Genomic DNA, 18,292 nt, shown 5'->3' on the forward strand with positions numbered 1-18,292 from the left:
ACTTAGCAAGTACATAGTGTGTGCCTAGCCACAGCTCTAGGTACCATGGTGACTCTGTGACTAAAACAGACAAAAATTACTGAGCTCCCAGAGTTTACATTCTGGTGGTTGGGGTGGACAAACATGCAGTAAAGGAAATTATACAATATGTAAGAAATTGCTAAGAAAAAAAGTAGATGAGAATTGGGATTGGTTGTGCCAAGTTGAGGAAGTACTACTTTCAGGTAGAGTGCTTAGGGCAGATCTCAGTGAGAGGGTGGCATTTGAGCAAAGACTAAAAGATGATGAGAAAAGAATGTGTGTGTCTGGGAAGGAAGCAGTGCAGGGCACTCTGTGGAAGCACTCCTGCGCAGTCTAGGAACAGAGGGGAGGCCAGGGCATGAGGCCAATGATTGGGGGCGGAGGCAGAAGATGAGGCCAGAAAAGTCATGGGGGGGTGGCGCGTTGTGCTGGGCCTGTTGGTTTCCCCTGTCCCAGGCATGGTCTTTGCTGATGGGAAGATGATGGGTAGAGCAGGTTTGGGTGGAAGATTGGGAGTTCCGTTGTGGAGAAGTTAAAGATGAAATGTCTGTAGACAGCTGGATAGAGGAACGAGCTGCACATTAGAGTATTTAGGTACACACGTCTCTCAAGAGATGGCTGGTTGTAGATGTAAATACACATTATCACCTGCATTAGGAGTCTGTTTTGCTGACAGCCACTGATGTTTTGATATTTACCTTTATTTTATATTACTACACACATCCATATATACTTGTGTGTGTGTGTGTATATATATATATAAATATATAAAAAAATATTAGATTTTATTTATTTATTCATGAGAGACACACACAGAGAGAGAGAGAGAGAGAGAGAGACAGAGACACAGGCAGAGGGAGAAGCAGGCTCCATGCAGGGAGCCTGACATGGGACTCGATCCCGGGTCTCCAGGATCACACCCTGGGCCGAAGGCGGCACTAAACTGCTGAGCCACCTGGGCTGCCCCACACAGGCATATTTAAAAACAGACCATAGATATGTGTGTACTTATTATTGAGATAGTTGTAGATGACCACACAGTGGAATGAAACATAAGAGATTCTTTGTACTCTCTTCTCAGTTTTTCCCACTGGTAACATTTTTAAAACAGTGTAATATCACATTGACATTGATATTGACACAAACCATCTGTCTTACTCAGACTTCTCCACTTGTATTTGTACTCATTTGTGTTTGGGTAGGAGGTTAGTTTTTTTTTTTTTTTTTTTTTTTTTTTTTTTTTTTTTAGTAATTTTATTTATTTATTTGAGAGAGAGAGAGAGAGAGCACCTAGGAGGAGCAGAGGCAGAGGGACAAGCCTACTTTGTGCTGAGCATGGAGCCGGACACAGGGCTCAATCCTGGGACCTGAGATCAGAACCTAAGCTGAAATCAAGAGTCAGTGGCTTTATTGACTGAAGAGGCACCCAGGCACCCCAGGTTGTTTAGTTCTCTATAGTGTTTGACCTGTGTAGGTTCATGTATCCACCACTATAGTCAAGGCATTGAGGAGTTGCAGTGAATACCTTTTATAACCCTCTCATGCCCCATACCTTACAGATAGGTAGGTAGGTGTGTGGATAGAGTTATATAGGTATATAGATAGATTGGTTTGGTTTGGTTTGGGTTAGCATTTTTTCAAGTTGTGGCAAAATATACTTAACAAAATTTATCATCTTAACCACCTTTCAGGTGTATAATTCAGTAGTGTTTTGTATGTTCACACTGTTGTAAAACCAATCTCCAGAGCTTCTTCATCTTGCAAACTAAAACTTCCCATTCTCCCTACTTCCAGGCCCTGGCAACCACCACTCTACTTTCTGTCTATAAATTTGACTGCTCTAGAGACCTCATATAAATTACATCATGTATTATTTGTGACTAGCTTATGTTAATTATAACGTTTTCAGGATTCATCCATGTTGTAGACTGCATCAGAATCTTTTTCCTCTGTAAGGCTAAATGATATTCTTTTATGTGTATACACCACAGTTTGCTTATCCATGCATCTGTCAATGAATTCTTATATTGCTTCTACTTCATGGCTATTGTGACTAATGCTGCTGTGAACCTGGGTGTACAATATCTCTTCCAGATCCTGCTTTCAATTCTTTTGGATATATATCCAGAGGTGGAATTGCTGGATCATGAGTAATTCTGTTTTTAATTTTTTTAAGGAATGTCCATACTGCCTTGATAGTGGCTATACCATTTTACATTCCCACCAGCAATGCACAGGATTCCAATTTCTCCACATCCCTACTAGCACTTGTTATTCTTTCCTTCTCTCTTTTTCAATAGTAGTTGACCTAATAGATGTGAGGTAATAATCTCATTCTGGTTTTGATTTGCATTTTTGTGGTAGCTAATGATGTTGAGCATCTTTTTATGTTTGTTGGCCATCTGTCTGTCTTCTTTGGAGAAATGTCTGTTCAAGTCCTTTACCCATTTTTGAATGTTTTTTTCTGCTTTCTGTCATTGAGTTTTAGGAGTTCTCTGTATTTCTGGACATTAATCCCTCATCAGATATGTGGTTTACAAATATTTTCTCCTGGGGCAGCCCGGGTGGCTCAGTAGTTTAGTGCTGCCTTTAGCCCAGAGCGTGATCCTGGAGACTGGGATCGAGCCCCACATCAGGCTCCCTGTATGGAGCCTGCTTCTCCCTCTGCCTGTGTCTCTGCCTCTCTCTCTCTCTCTCTCTCTGTTTCTCATGAATAAATAAATAGAATCTTAAAAAAACAAACAAACAAATATTTACTCCTGTTTTGTGGGTTGCTTTTTTATTCTGTTGATAGTGCCCTTTGGTGGGCAAAAGTTTTTAATTTTCAAGTCCAATTTGTCTTTTTTTTTTCTTTAAATGTCTTTGGTATTATATCTAAGAATCATTGCCAAATCCAGTGGTGTTGAACTTTCTTTCATGTTTCTTTGAGTTTTATAGTGTTGGGTTTTACATTTGGATCATTGATCCATTTTGAGTTAAATTCTGTATATGTATAAGGATCTAGCTTCTTTCTTTTGCATGCGAGTGTTCATTTTTCCTGGCATCATTTGTTAACAAAACTGTCCTTTTCTCATGGACTGGTCCCTTGTTGAAAATCACTTGACCACATATGCAAGGGTTTATTTCTATGCTCTCTATTCTGCTATGCTGGTCTGTAGGTCTGTTTTCATGCCAATAAAACACTGTTTTGATTACTGTAGCTTTGTAGTCACTTTTGAGACCAGGAAGTGTAAGACTCCAACTTTGTTCTTTTCCAAGATTCTTTTGTCTATCCGGGGTCCCATGAGACTCCATAAGAATAATAGGATTGTTTTTTCTATTTCTGCAAAAAATGTCATTGCTTTTTTTTTTTTTTTTTTTAAGTGAACTCTATTCCCCAACAAGCGGCTGGCTGGAACTCACAACCCTGAGATCAAGATTCGCACACTTGGTACTGACTGAGCCAGCCAATGCCTCTATCATTGCAGTTTTGATAGGCATTGCATTAAATCTGTAGAACTTTGGGTATTGTTGACCTCTTAACAGTATTAAGTCTTCCAGTTTGTGAACACAGGATGTTTTTCCATTTATTTGTGTCTTTAATTCTTTCTGTCCTGTTTTCTAGTCTTCAGTGTTCAAGTCTTTGGCCCTCTTGGTTAAGTTTATTATTTCTAAGTATTTTTTTATTCTATTTGAAATGGAATTGTTTTCTTAGTTTCTTCTTAGGATTTTTCACTGTTGATGTATAGAAATGAAACTAATGTTTGTTGATTTTATGTCATTCAACTTTATTAAATTTTTTTATTCTGTGGAATCTTCAAGTTTTTCTACATACAAGATCATGTCTTTTGCACCCACCTTATATTTTAATACTGTTTTGTAACTTTTTTTTGCTTAATTAATGTTTCAAACATTTCCCCATGTTTCATTTTTAGTTACAAATTTGCCAAAATTTGTTAAAACCAGGTATTAATGGGCTGTACAGAAGTGTTTCCAGGAACAATGTGCAGTAGGCAAAGGGCCTCAACTTCCCCCAAGCTTCCATTCCAGCAGGACATGCTCACAGGTGTTGCAGTTGGATCTGCCTGGTGAGCTGTCAGATCGTAAAGGCCCAAAGACAGGAGTCCAAACCACAGATCTGAAGGCCACCAAGAGGGCCAGCTATTCTTAAGTTCTACATTTTGGCCTCCTTCCTTGGGTCTTTTCCCCTCATGTGAAGGAGGAGGATTCTCTCCGGCCACACATGTCAGAATTCAGCTTCTGTACCTTACACGCTATTCCTGCCAGAAGGAGAGCACTCATGCTGCAGTCGTCAGATCGGCAGCTCCCAGACAGGGAACAGTGGCTAACTGTCATAACTGTCTGTGGAGAGAGTGACAGCGGGGTGCTATCTGTTGTCTGAGGAGGGGTGCAAGGTGTCCAGGAAGGGTGACGTGGAAGCAGAGCCCCAAGGAGAACGGGCTTTGGTGGGTGTACAGGGAGAACATGCTGGCCACTGTCATTCAGAGGATGTGAGATTGCCTGGCAACTCTAGGGCCCAGGTACTGGATTAATTTCTCTTTTGTCTCTGTTTTTGTACAAAGAAAGATGGAATGCAGGAAGTAGTTGGGAATTCATCTTTAATATTGTGCTGTTCCACAGGAAAAGTTTTGTCACTAGTCAAGCCATAGATCCTTTCCCTCAGCAATACCTCAAAGAGCCCTTTAAAAAAAAAAAAAAAAAAAAGGAGGTCCGTTCCTGCTGAGGGAATGTGAACCACTGTATTCCTTGGACTGAAGAGTAGTGCTGGAAGGAGGTAGGAAGTCAGCATCATGCTGATGACTTTGTGTAGGTGCACTACCATATTTCTTTGACTGTGGCACATTTCTACAAAAGGAAACGTGGTGCCCATTACCCCAGTCACACCTTTCACCAAAGCACATCGTGATCTCAGAAGTGTTCACATGTAACATGTGTGCATCTTTGAAGCAATGTGGCATGGCATCTTAATCTCTCTCAGAAGATGTTTGTAAGGGTACCTGTCTCTTCCACACTGTTCAGGTTAGGAAACTAGTGTTTGGAGACATTCAAGAACTTACTCAAGGCCACATAGTTGTTGAGTGGCAGGGCTGAGAATTCTGCCCAAGCATGTTCACTGTTTAAATCGAGGTCTGTTCCCAGCCCTCGTTTCTGCCTTCCTTGGAGCCTTGAAGCCTCCTCCAGTCTTTAAAACAGCCCATGCCCTACACAGCTGTGTGGAGCTGAAATGTGAATCTGACCTTGGCATTCCCTTCTTTCAGAGGTAGCTATAAAGGAAGGTCTGAGTTCCTCAGTGGGGTCTTGCTGGCCCCTACCCATCTCCTGAGCCTCTTCTCTCCCTGCACTCTGGCAGCTTGTCAGGAGTATTCTGTATTCCATACCATGTCCCCTGTGCCTGAAATTCCCTTCGCTACCCTTCTGGCTGACTCCTCCTCAGCCTTTGGGACTCACTTCAGTTGTGGTTTCTGTAGGAAGCCCAAGCTGATTTAGGTAGCTTTCCACCTGTGCAGACACCTGCCACTGAGAGCTTCCTGAGGGCAGGGTTGAACCTTTCGTAGCTTTACTTTTCCTGTGTTTAGTCCCATAGCAGGCCTCATAGACAACCACCAAGGTGGATGGATGAGAAAACATCCCATTGATGCTGTGAATGGTATGGTGGGGAAGACTTGGGCTGTGGTGGGTACCTGTGCAACAGAGCCCCTCTGCTCAGCTAGGATTGACTATGTGTGTGTGCTCTTGGGGAGTCAGGTTTGTCTTTGACTTGCACATGAGTCATTTTGATGTGCTTCTTGAAGGGACATATAATACAGTATCTCACAGACCTAAGGAACTGAAAAGTACTCCTATGGCCAGGTGGATGTTCCTCCCTGATGGCCTTCTCAAATCTGATGCTGAGTCAGAACTTTTTTTTTTTTTTTTTTTTTGGTGAAAATGACAAATATGCAGCTCCAGTTGCCTTAGGCAGAAAAGTGAATGAATTAGCATTTTGAGTTATCTCTTGTATAACAAACTCTCCCAAAACTTGCTGGCTTAAAACAATAGCTATTTTATTATTTGTTTGTGATTGTGAAACCTGGCCAGGCTCAGCAGGGCAGCTCATCTTAGTTCTGCACAGAACCTGCTGGGATGGCTGGAGCAGTTTGGGGCCAGAACAGTTCACCCTGGGTCCTGTGTCAGAGCCCTGGTTCTCACTGTCATCTGGGTTCTTTGACCTTTCCTATGTGGCCAGCTTGGGGGTCTCAGGACAGTGGTCTCAGAGTACATGGTCTTATTACATGGAAACTGCCTTTTTCCAGAGGGCAAAAGCTGAACTTCTTTAGGCTTAATCTCAGAGCTGGAGCAGCATCACTTCAGTCATTTCTGTTAGTTAAAACAAATCACAGAACTAACCCAAATTCAAGGGAAGGGAAGCATGCAAGATCAGGAGTCCTGAGAAATCTGGTTTGCCAGAGGGTGATCAATGCTTAGTATAGCAGTCCAAGACCAAGTCCAGGTCATCAGGACTAGTTACACATGTGTACATAGCTCTGGCTCTTGCTCCCTACTTCACCTTTCACCTATGAGCTTTGAATCAGTTCCCTCCAGGCAGTATCATCTGAGCCCTCCCAGCATCTCCAGGCATGTCCCCTCCTAGCTTCCCCTGGAAGGGCAGCACATTACATACTTAAAGCTCAGGGTCTGGAGAAGGCAGCTGTGTGGCCTTGGGCAACTTTCCTAACTTGTGTGCCTCATTTTCCCCCTCTGTCAAATGAGGATGTCAGAACTATCCGCTTCATGGGACAGTGTGAGACTTAAGAGAATACACCAGACCATGCTGCCTGCAGGGCTTGAAGAGGTACATCAGATGCTCAGTAGAGCATGTCATGGGCTGGGAAGGAGAGCTCCACTGGGCTATACCCACTGTGACTCTGTTTCTCCTGGAAGGAGTAGCTTGGCTGGCATCTACAAGGACTGGCCCACTGCAGTTCCCTAGGAGGTCCTGAGTGGAGATGGCAGCACTGATGGGGTTGAGGCTTCCTGCCACTGTCCTCACCATACTTGGAGTTGTCTGCTCTTCTGAATTTCACAAGGCTCTTAGTGGTGCTAATTAGTCGCCTTCCTCTGTTGTCTGGCAGGACACTGAACTTTAGGCTCAGCACTAGATGCCATGGTGTGCATAGCTCTAGCCTGGGCACAGAGCCCTAATTGTCCTTCCTTGTTTCTTGAGGCTTCCCTGTCAGGCACTTGTCATGGCCCAAGTGGTCAAGAAAGCCACCTTCTTGCTACTGCTTCCCTCAAGTCCTGTTTCCCAGCCTCTGGGAAAATGTGGCACATGCTCAGCAGCAGTGTGTCAGGCTCTCTGGCTTAAAACATGTGGCAGCTACCTGACCTAGGAAGAGTGTGGCAAGCCAGTGTAGGTCTGAGTGCATAGGCACCAGAGCACCAGTTTGAACATTTCCAGTCCTTACTTGTGTTCCCCCAGTACCTACCTTCTTTTACCCACTGTATATAGTTGTCTAGATTCTTTTCTTAAAGATGAAGATGGGGCTAATTAGGGTCTGCACATCTGGGGAAGCTTTGAGTATACTGCATGTACTCCAGAAAGGCAATCAGCTACTGGGTTGAACTCGACCTGTTATTATAGAGCCCTGGCTCTTAGGTATGGGCTGGGAGGTGACTGAGGGTCTCAGGGACCAGGCTGGAGCTGCCAGGATGACTGGGGCCTGCTGTAGCAGCCCTTGTTGAATTGGGTTTCAGTAAGTAGTAGAGATGAAATAATATGTGATATGATTTCCAACTTTCCTAGGATTTCTGCTTGTTCTCTGAGACAAAATAAGGCCCCTGGCATTTGGCACATCTGCTTACTGGGGGCCTTACACAGCTGTTTCCCCACTACCATGTAATGACAAGGAGAGCACATTTCCCCTTGTCTTGTGGAAGCTCAGGCTCAGTTTGCCTGTTAGGGATGTGGCTCTGTGGAAGAAGGTAAGGTGAGCCGTCTATTGTTTGGGGCTCATGCTGGTGATTGCCTTTTTGGGTACCAATATTTGACTTTCCACACTTTGACAGTAGCCCTGGAGGACTTTCAGCTACTGCCTGCCCCTGCCTCATCCTATCCTGCCTGTACTTGCCATCATGTGATTCTAGTGCTAGTAACCTTCTTTCTGGTGTCCATGCCAACTCCTCTTAGGTAATGGAGACAGAGCATCCTCAACCAAGAGACTCCTTGGCAACAGCACCTTGTCTATAATAGTGATTGCTGATGTTCAGTCTATTGTCATGCTTCTGATGTCACTGAATGAATGTTACTGAGCCACCACTCACTGGGCCTATGCTAGAAGCTGAGGATATGGTGATGAACTTGACAACAATTGACCTGCCACTCTTAGCATGGAAGTATACCAGGGAGCTGACAAACACCATAGGGCCCAGGTCTCAGGAATACTTCTAGCCTGCTGGATTTTGAAGCTGTCATGACGCCTTTGCCAGTCTGATCCACCAAGCTAGCCATACAGCTTTATGGGCTCTGCACCCTGTGGAGACTCCAAGGAGCTAAAAACTATAGTCCTTCCCCCTAGAGGGACTGAATATCCAGTTGAACAGGGTACATCCTGTGGAAGAAGTTCAACCGTCAGAGATGCCAAGAAGGCTGATTCTCTATGGACTTCGATGCAGCACAAATACACAGGAGAATTTTTGCAAACAGAAGCATGAGGGAGGTGATACCTGTGATCACAGTCAGCTATTGGTCCTACCCAGCTGTCAGGCAGTGAGGCAGAAAGGCCAGGGTCCAAGCTGCCAGCTAATAAGTGCAGGTCCATGGGATGGAGAGATGGCTGGAGAGGTAAACCCTGTGACTCAGAGATACTGTCATAAATACCTCATAACCTATGAGGTAGTCCTATCTATGGACTCAGTTGTTTTAGTGACAAAATGCCTTGTCTCCCTTTTAGACTCAGCTATTTAATGTCACTTGGAGAGTCTTCCAGCAGCTCATACTTTAACTGAAACTTTTAGATCACTGCAGCTTTAAGGTAATTTATGGGCAGCATATTATTTTTTCCTAGGAGCAGTGATGAGAGTTATTACTTAAATAACCTCTATTTCAAAAATGTTTTAACTCTTTTGCTGTTCTCCAGTGAATACAAGCCAAGGTAGATGTTGTGTGTGTTTTTTTTTTTCCTTTGTTTCCAGGCAAGCCAATTTTTTCAGTTGATATTCACCCTGACGGGACCAAGTTCGCAACTGGAGGACAAGGTACGTTCACGAGAGGGAGCACTCACAGTCCTGATACCTTGCTCTGCTTCTCCTGGTTGCCCACTGAGCTGAAGATAGAATACTTAACATTTTTCAATGTGAATATGACTCCATTTAAAATGTATTATTATAATCTATTATCTGAACAGGTTAAATCAAAATCCTTTTTTGGCTCTAATGTGCTTGCTCTGTATAAATATTTTGGTAGTAGGTATATCTTTCTAATTCCTATTCATTGGGTTAATGTTAAAATCAGTTTGCATCCCCAAGCTGCAGCGTATTGAACATGGAGAATGGTGGGTGGTTCCGTGGATAGATTCCCAGCTCCAGAGGCTAAGATTGGGTCCTTATCTTCGTTCTGGCAGCACTTTCTCATCTGAAAAAGGGGAAGAAGTGGTTAAAGTAAATATGGAAGTGATCATATAGTTACTAGGCCCATCTTTTGGCCTCAGAGGAGTTCGACTAAGATAGAGAACTAGAGAACAAGTACACTGTGGGCAAGTAAAAGTGCCCATACCATTTGAAAATATATGGTCCACAGTGTACTTCATCCAGTGTTGCAGTGTCACAATAACAGCCCTGCTTGGAAAGACAGTCATTTTTCAAGCCAAGACACCAAGATGTATATATGGTGGCACAAGGTAGCATTCCCACAGATCCTAGCCCCAGCAGCTTTGGCCTAGAGCAGTGTCTTTCTCTGACCAGTGCCTCCCTGGACAACACCTGCAGAGCACCTCTGTGAGTTCCAGGTACTCAAGCCAGGTGCTACAGGGTGCGTTGTCTATGGACTTCCTGCTGCAGGGGTATTCAGGGAGGCCTTGATCTCCTTCTGGACATTGTGGACTGCACCAGAAGGTACCCACTGATGTTACTTACGACCATTGGACTAAGTTGGGGGACGGGGTTTTTCCCTCATCCATAAGAAGAGGCATAACTTCCCACCCTTCTCAGTATAGTAAGGTCAGGAAGAGCTGTGTAGGAAATATTTTTACATACTGGCCAATAGGCAGCTTTAGGTATGCCTTATGGTAATTCTGACATGCCCATTTGTAGACATTTATTGGTTTTTGCTTCTCTGTAAGAGTTAAATAAGGGGTCAGACTTTCATTAGTTACCAGTAAATTGAAAGCTTAGAAAGAAAAATCATGGCCAAAAGAAAAAAAAAAAAGAAGAAGAAGAAGAATCATTGTCAAATGCATAGATAAATTTTTTAGCAGAGTAGTACATCGCCTTATGATCCCGGGAACCCTAAATGCCTTCCTTTGGTTGATCTCCCATCTGTAGGTGACAGCAGAGGGCAGATAGGTAATCAGCCTTTTTTTCCTATGTTCAGGGCAATTTAATTCAGACTTAGGTCTCAAAGCATCCAGTCAGCTCTAGAAGCAGCCACGGACTCCAGGCAGCACCTAGAAAGGGATCAAAGTACTGGCAGGGATGTGCTGTTCCCCTTGGTTGCTAGGGTTCCCATGTACATACCTGAAAGGGTCCTGGGACATCCATCAGCTTTTCTAGCTCTTTAGCTTACGGATGAGGAGTGAGGGTCTGGGCAGGGATGAGGAGCTTCTGTAGAGGGGCTCCTAAGGGATCTGTGTTAGAGACAGACTAGAGTTCAGTCCCCTCTCCTGATTTCTAGTCCAAAGTTCTTTTCAAAGTCAGGTTGGCCTCCCCCTACTACTAAATCCATATGCTTTTTGATCCCTATTAGCACTTTTCTTCATTTCTTTTCTATAACTTACGTGAGTAATGCGAATTTATTCTTCTCTGATCTAGTCCCTTATAGTTTGTGAAAGGTAAATGAGGACTATGTCTCAGAGTTAGTATCAGATTTCTACTTCTTGAACATTGAATTATTTCTGCTCCTTCATTCCAGGACAGGATTCTGGGAAGGTTGTGATCTGGAATATGTCTCCAGTCCTCCAGGAGGATGACGAGAAGGATGAAAATATTCCCAAGATGCTTTGCCAGATGGACAATCACTTAGGTATTACAGAGTGGCCCTTTGCAGGCTTTGCGTGTTGGCAGAGTGCCCAAGGTTAGCACATGTGTTTGTAATTAGAAAGATAAGGCCCCGTGCGGCGGTAACTCCCCTCGGCCTGCTGTCTGAAGGCACAGATGTTGGCTGCACACCTGGGTGAGTTATTCGGCAGAAGACTCGGCCCGCCCACAGAACCATCTTTGGACAGTCTGCAGGTACCTCTGGTGATTTCCTGCTCATGAGTCGTTACTGCCTGATTCCATGGGGCTTTGGGGCCAGCAACCTGGAAGCAGTAGGGTTCTGGGGAAGGGTGTATTAAAGACAATTCACCAAAATGTCTCAGATTGCCACTGTGTCACTCTGAGGCCCTCTGCCAGGATCTTTTGATGGTTGGACAGTGTTGTGGTTTCCTTTCCTACGTTTAGCGCCTTATTTTCCTGCCTCTGAGCATCAGGGTGACTGTATCTGGCTCTGGTTTCCAACCTAGCTGCCTCCCCTGAGATGCTCCATTAACAGTTATGTCCCCTTCCTTAACCTCTGTGTGTTCTTGCTCTCCCAATATGCCTCCATGCCCTCCAACCTAGAACACAAGTCCAACAACTTGGATATATCCCTTGTATTGCAGGGTTCCCAAAGGCTGAGCTGCGAGTGCTCCCAGAGGCTCTAACCCATTTGGGGGCCTAGGAGGCATTTCTGCTTGTTTTAATTTATAAGTGCAGAACCAGACAACCTGCAGTGCTGACAAGTTTGGAAAATCCAAATTTAAAAGCGTTAGATGGGATGAAGTCAGGGTTTTATGCTCTAGCAGGCTTGTTCCCCTGAAAGTTTTGGAAAAGGCATCTCAGCCTTTTTAGTTCATGCCCTCATTTAAAAAATTCTCCCTGCTCAGAAACACATCTCATCATGAGGTAACCCTTTTGAAATAATGAGATTTAGTTATCAGTTTTCATGGAAATTCACTTCCTTATATTGATTGATTCATCCAGCACTAACACTTCTCAGGTTATGTAGACTTTTCCCCTCCAAACTCTGTCCTGGTCATTTGTTATTACAGCATAAGTAGGATAGTATTTGATCTGGATTGTTCTTCTGGGACTCACCCATAGTGGATGCCTTGAATAGTTGAGAGAGAATAGGTTTTATAAACCCTTTGCATCTTGCCAGACTCTGCATAAAACAAATGGGCGTGACTATTGGATTTTCATCACCCTATTTTTTTTTCTTCCCAGCATGTGTGAACTGTGTGCGGTGGTCAAACAGTGGGATGTATTTAGCTTCTGGGGGAGATGACAAACTGATTATGGTGTGGAAGCGGGCTACGTAAGCATCATTTTCCTTTCTTCACATTTTATTTTTAGAAGCTTCTTTGCTGGTCTTAATCATAGTCACCTTTCCCTACTCTGACACTGAAGTCCCTAGAGCTCCAACTTCCTGAGTAGCAGGAAGCACACACAGTCCAGGAGCAGCTAGGGCCTAAGGCTTTGGGAGGCCACCCACCTGCCTGGAGACCTGCTCAGTCGCCCCCTCACGGGGCTGCAGGGTTTCCACCTGAAGAGGAATGCTAATCGTTTCCATTGCTGACATTGGTAGCTTTGTTTGTTTTGCTTTTCAAATGAAATTTCCCAACATACAACATAGGTAAAAGTCAAAGTGCTCTGATGGAATCTGGGGGAGGGGATCGGGAGCCCACCCTCTTTGCCATTCACTCCATTCTCTGTCAGCCACACCCTAGGACTCTAAGGAGCCCCCTTGAAAGTGCCTGCTCTGTACCCATAATGAACTAATCATCACCTAGAAAACTTTTTGTATAAACTTAGAGTCTCTCAGGGTGGGTCCTGGGACTCTACTCCATAACCAGCTCACTAAGTGACTCTGGGGGCCAGTCAGACTAGGAAACCAGACTCTACTTCACTGCTTAGCCAGAGTGACCCTGTCGCCATGGCCATGAGGACAGAGGTGCGCTGTCTCCTTTGGCTCACTACTGAGCTCTTTCTGGGAGTTCGTAAAGAGTTCTATAGGAGCAAATTGTGTTAACAGAGGCTCTGTGCATCAGTTCTGTCAGTGCTACCTCAATGGGGAACTCCCAGGCTGCTTGCACAGCAAGAGCTAGTACCTGTGCTTTCAATGCTTTGCAAGAGGGCTTTAAAAAGACTGTCATTGATTTTGCTGTCTTAGTCAACATAAATAACATATGTAGTGTATAGTTTGGAAATCTGAAGAAATATATAAAAATCACCATCCAAAGAAAGCCATGGCTAATATTTTGGTATTTTTCATGTCTGTCTTTCTGATCCATTTTCCACGCATAGATGATATCCATGTTACACGTATTTCATTTATTTATTTACATAATGATATCTATCATATTGTATAGGATGTCCTGTGGCCTGCTTCTTTCACTTAATTATATATGGTGAACATTTCCCCATGCAGTAAATAGTCTTTTACCACAAGATTTGTGATGGCTATGTAGTATTTCATCAAGTGCATGGAACATGACTTACTTAATCAGCCCCTGTTGTTCAGCAATTTGATGCTTTCCAGCCATTGCCTGATTTTGCTTTGTTCTCTCTGCCATGATAAGCCGCGCTGCAGTGAGTATCTCTGTGCAGTGCCTAGAGCATGCTTGGAGTGCCTTTCTGACTCCTCTTTCACACAGGTACATCGGCCCCAGCACCGTGTTTGGCTCCAGTGGTAAGCTTGCCAATGTGGAGCAGTGGCGATGTGTTTCTATCCTCCGGAGTCACTCAGGCGGTGAGTGGGGCTGCCTGTTGGGGTGGGCGGCCCTGGCAGCTGTCTGAGGTCAGCAGCAGTACCTCCATGGCCCCTGTGGACTGTTTTGGTCCTTAAAACAGCCTTGTGTCTGGGCCGTCCCTCCCCATCACCATTGGTCACACCATGCCTGTCCTTCGGGGTCTTTGCAGTCACTGTCTCCACTGCCTGCCTCCAGCTGCATTCAGTGCCCCCACTCCTGCCCTCATGGGGTATATGTTTATATCTTCAATGTAGAAATCCCCACGTTCTGCTGTTTATCCTGGTGAACTGAATCAATACCTTCATCAGTGGATCACTAAGTCCGTAAGCACACTTTATTTATTCCACAGAAACTAGCACACATGAAAAGGGGCCCAATGACCCCCTTGACCTTGAGTATATTTGCAAAGTGTTTAATAGACTTGGAATGAAAAAGGACACATTTTGCAGATTTGGACTGAAGAGAAGGTCAGTTAATAGCAGTCTAAAGCCATGTGCTGTACACTCATGCCAGGGATGCCAGAGTGACTGTACCTCAGAAAGCCTGTGGTCTAGTGCCCAAGAATGGCCTGAAGCATTTTCCAGACAGGGGGATAGCAGAAGCCAGAAAGGCCTGGTGTGCATGGTTTCACCACAGTTGAATCTTTGCGTACAAGGCAGGAAGCTGCAACAGAGTGGGGCTGGCTGAGTGTCAAGGGCCAGATCATTGAAGGCTTATGTTCCCTATTAATGAAGGTGACCTTTATTGTGGAAGAGATGGGGAGGCTTTAAAACCTTTGAGGTGTAAGAGGGAGATCAATCTGACACAGTTGTAGAAAATGAGCTTGTTTCAGTGGTTCAGATGGAAACTACAAAAGCCTGAACCGGGTCTGGGATAATTGGTTTGGAGGGGAGAGACTGACTTGGGAAATTCTTAGGACAAAGCAGGGGAGAGATGAGAGAGATTCCTAGCTGGTGCCTGCATAGCCAGGGGTGTCCCCTTTCAGACCATAATGATAGTGGGCTTACAAGAGTGGACAACAATTCAGCGTGGGATGCTGAGTTTTGGGAGTAGGGGCAGTGAAGAATGTCACAAGATCATTGGAATTGAGCCTGGAACTCTGGGAGAAGATGGGGGGGGGGGTTGGAAAGGCATTGGTTGTAATCCACTAACAGTATTATGTTCTACAGATACTCCATAGACAATTTAAAGGTGAACAAACCCATCTCTTGGTGACCATAGCTTAATTCCACATTTTTTTTAAAGATTTTATTTATTCATTCATAAGAGACAGAGAGAGAGAGAGAGAGAGAGAGAGAGAGAGAGAGAGAGGCAGAGAGACACAGGCAGAGGGAGAAGCAGGCTCCATGCAGGTAGCCTGGGTCTCCAGGATCACACCCTGGGCTGAAGGCGGCACTAAACTGCTGAGCCACCCGGGCTGCCCCTAATTCCACATTTTTAAAAGCTGACAGAGTAGCATTGTATAATTGTTGATAACCATAAAAATGTGTAATTTAACCTCACTTACTCACAATTGCCCACAGAGAGTCTAATTGGACTCCTCTGGAACTTGGAGAAAGTATCCATGCAGGTGTTTAAATGTAAGGTGGGGCTTCCATGAGGCTCTTGATGGGTTCCTTAACCTGAGACTTGGACTGAGCCAAACCTCAACTTCTCTCCAGGCCCACCATCCCAGGGCTCTCCTTTACCAGGCAAGTCGAGTTGCCTACTTTCAGCAGAAACACCCACTCCTTGTTTGGTGGTCCTGATAGCAGCTGTGAGCAGAACTCTTTAAGAAGAAACATCAGTGAGAAAGCAGAAATAAATAGAAAGCACTGGGTCTTTGAAAGCAAAGTTGGCATATTTAATGGGGAGGGGTTAGGGGAAAAAAAAACCTAGGTGAAATTAGACGTAAAGGATCTAGAAAAACATTTAACCCAGAGGGAAAAAAATTATCAGAGTATAGCGTAATGTTTATTAAACTAAAAAGAATGCTAAAAGAAATAGTTTTCTATAAAATAGGAATTTTCAAAATTGGCAACATAAGGTTAAGAAAACTTAAATAACCAGTGAAAAAATTGAAATAATCAGAAATGCTTCCTTTTCAAAATTACTTTTTGATTTGTTGATGTATTGTTTCAAGCTTTTAAGAAAAATTATTCCAGAGTGTAGAAATATTTATTCTTCAAAGGAAGCTGTCACCCTGGGTTCCCAAAACCTAAAAAACAAATAGTAAAAACATAGACGAATATGAAAAAATAAAAAACATATGCTCGTGATTTTGATAACTTTTAAAAACAGTAATTCATTTTGACTAAACATGATTTATATAAAAGTGAGAGTTTTGTGTAAAGGGAATCTGTTACTATAACAACATACTAGAAGGTTAAATAAGAAAAGGCCCTTGGGGCTCCTAGTTGGCTCAGTCAGTAGAGCATATGACTCTTAATCTCAGGATCATGAGTTCAAGCCCCAAGTTGGGCATGGAGCATCCTTAAAAAAAAAAAACAAAACAGTCATCTTAGGTGTTCTGAAAGGGATATCAGATCATTCAGCATCAATTTTTAATAAAAATATTTTTTAAAGATTTTTTATTTATTTATTCATGAGAGGCAGAGACATAAGCAGAGGGAGAAGCAGGCTCCATGCAGGAAGCCCGATGTGGGACCCGATCCCGGGACTTCAGGATCACGCCCTGAGCCGAAGGCAGATGCTCAATTGCTGAGCCATCCAGGCATCCCAATAAATATATATATATATATATTTTTTAATTTTTATTTATGATAGTCACAGAGAGAGAGAGAGAGAAAGAGAGAGAGAGGCAGAGACATAGGCAGAGGGAGAAGCAGGCTCCATGCACCGGGAGCCCGACGTGGGATTCGATCCCGGATCTCCAGGATCACGCCGTGGGCCAAAGGCAGGCGCTAAACCACTGCGCCACCCAGGGATACCCCAATAAAAATATTTTTAAGTGGACATAGGAAGCTATTTCCTTAACATGAAAAAAGTCCTATGTCTTTCAAACTAATGGCAAAACATTAAGTTCACAGTTGTTAGAACTTAAAAAGTGTTGAAAAGCACCTAGAACTAAAAATGAGTTGTTGAATTGAAATCATATAGGAAAATTTTTAATTATTCATCTTTCGCTAGTAATAGTGAATTAGAATATCTGATGCTACAAAGAGAACTCTTACACAGCAGGAAGAAAAAATTGTAAATACTCGGGAATGCTGTTACCAAGAAATGTATGAGATCTGTAAGAATTAAACCACAACCTTTTTTGAGAGAGATAAAATTCCATAAATGGAAAGACCAAATAAAATAAAGATGCTTTTTTCCCCCCAAGTTTATTTAACAAATATTTATTAAGAACCTGATATGTTCTGGGTGCTTTTCTACTCTCAGGGAGTTTACATTCTTAGAAACAGACAACTAGTCACATCAGAAACTAGAAAATAAGTGCTATGGAGCAAAATAAGATGGCATTCTCTGGGAGGCCTACCTGAGAAGGTGACACCCAAGGGAAGACCACATTGAGGTTAGAGGACAATGGTGTGCACATTCAAAGAGTTTTCCAGGCCAAAGGAATAGCCAGGACAGCAGCCTTGGAATGTGGACGTGTGCTTGATATGTTCAGAGAACCACCTGAGGATAGGACATGGGGAATGAACAGGGAGGGAAGCAGGGGCAGGCCTTCTAGGCCACTGTGAAGGGGTCTTTGAGTGAGATGGGAAGGCTCAGGGTTTTGAGCAGAGGAGTAAGGAGGCCTGTAGCAGCTGCATGGACTATAGGCAGCAGTGGAAGTCAGGAGGAGCAGTGGGGATGATATGTAGGGTGTGAGATAAGCAAAGGAATCAGGACAGCTTCTTGGAAACTGGTGTGGAGGGTGTCAAGGATACGGTTACCATCACCTGATGGAAGGTGTGTGGGTGGGACAGAAATGTTTGCTGAAGGAAATATTTAGGAATTGGCTTTGGGGCACGTTTGCATTGCCTAGCAGAGGTATAAGTGGCCCTGCTGCATAAGCATTTTGATATGTGAGACTGGAGTACAGGGGAGAAGTATATGTGGGACTGGAGACCAAGGGTAGATCTAGGCTGGGCTTTGGGGGTGATGAGGAACCAGTGAAAAAGGCTGTGATGGAGAGGAGGCCAGTTAGATAGTGGAAGAATGTTTGAGGGAGAAGCAGTTGAGCAGCCCATTACATGTTGCTTTGAGGTCAGGTGAGGACTGAGGATATTGATCACTGGACTTGATATGGAGGCCTCCCATGGCCTTAGCTAAGTGCTGTTCATGTTGGTGAAGTTGGATGGAAGCCTCATTAGAGA

The 18,292-nt window shown here is 43.8% G+C and overlaps 1 protein-coding gene across 3 annotated transcripts in view; it reads left to right on the forward strand.

Annotated features, from left to right (window-relative positions):
- The window catches only part of LOC129508045 (protein HIRA), an 89,350-nt gene that overhangs the window by 9,664 nt on the left and 61,394 nt on the right, over positions 1–18,292 (forward strand). For 2 of the 3 annotated variants that reach the window (XM_055322935.1, XM_055322937.1), the window contains exons 2-5: positions 9,193–9,255; positions 11,126–11,236; positions 12,460–12,550; positions 13,890–13,984. In XM_055322935.1, coding sequence (XP_055178910.1) covers positions 9,193–9,255; positions 11,126–11,236; positions 12,460–12,550; positions 13,890–13,984 — 360 coding nt within the window. The other variant, XM_055322936.1, reaches the window with a different exon arrangement.

Source organism: Nyctereutes procyonoides, unplaced genomic scaffold, assembly GCF_905146905.1.
Source record: "Nyctereutes procyonoides isolate TBG_1078 unplaced genomic scaffold, NYPRO_anot_genome, whole genome shotgun sequence".
Classification (NCBI taxonomy): domain Eukaryota; kingdom Metazoa; phylum Chordata; class Mammalia; order Carnivora; family Canidae; genus Nyctereutes; species Nyctereutes procyonoides.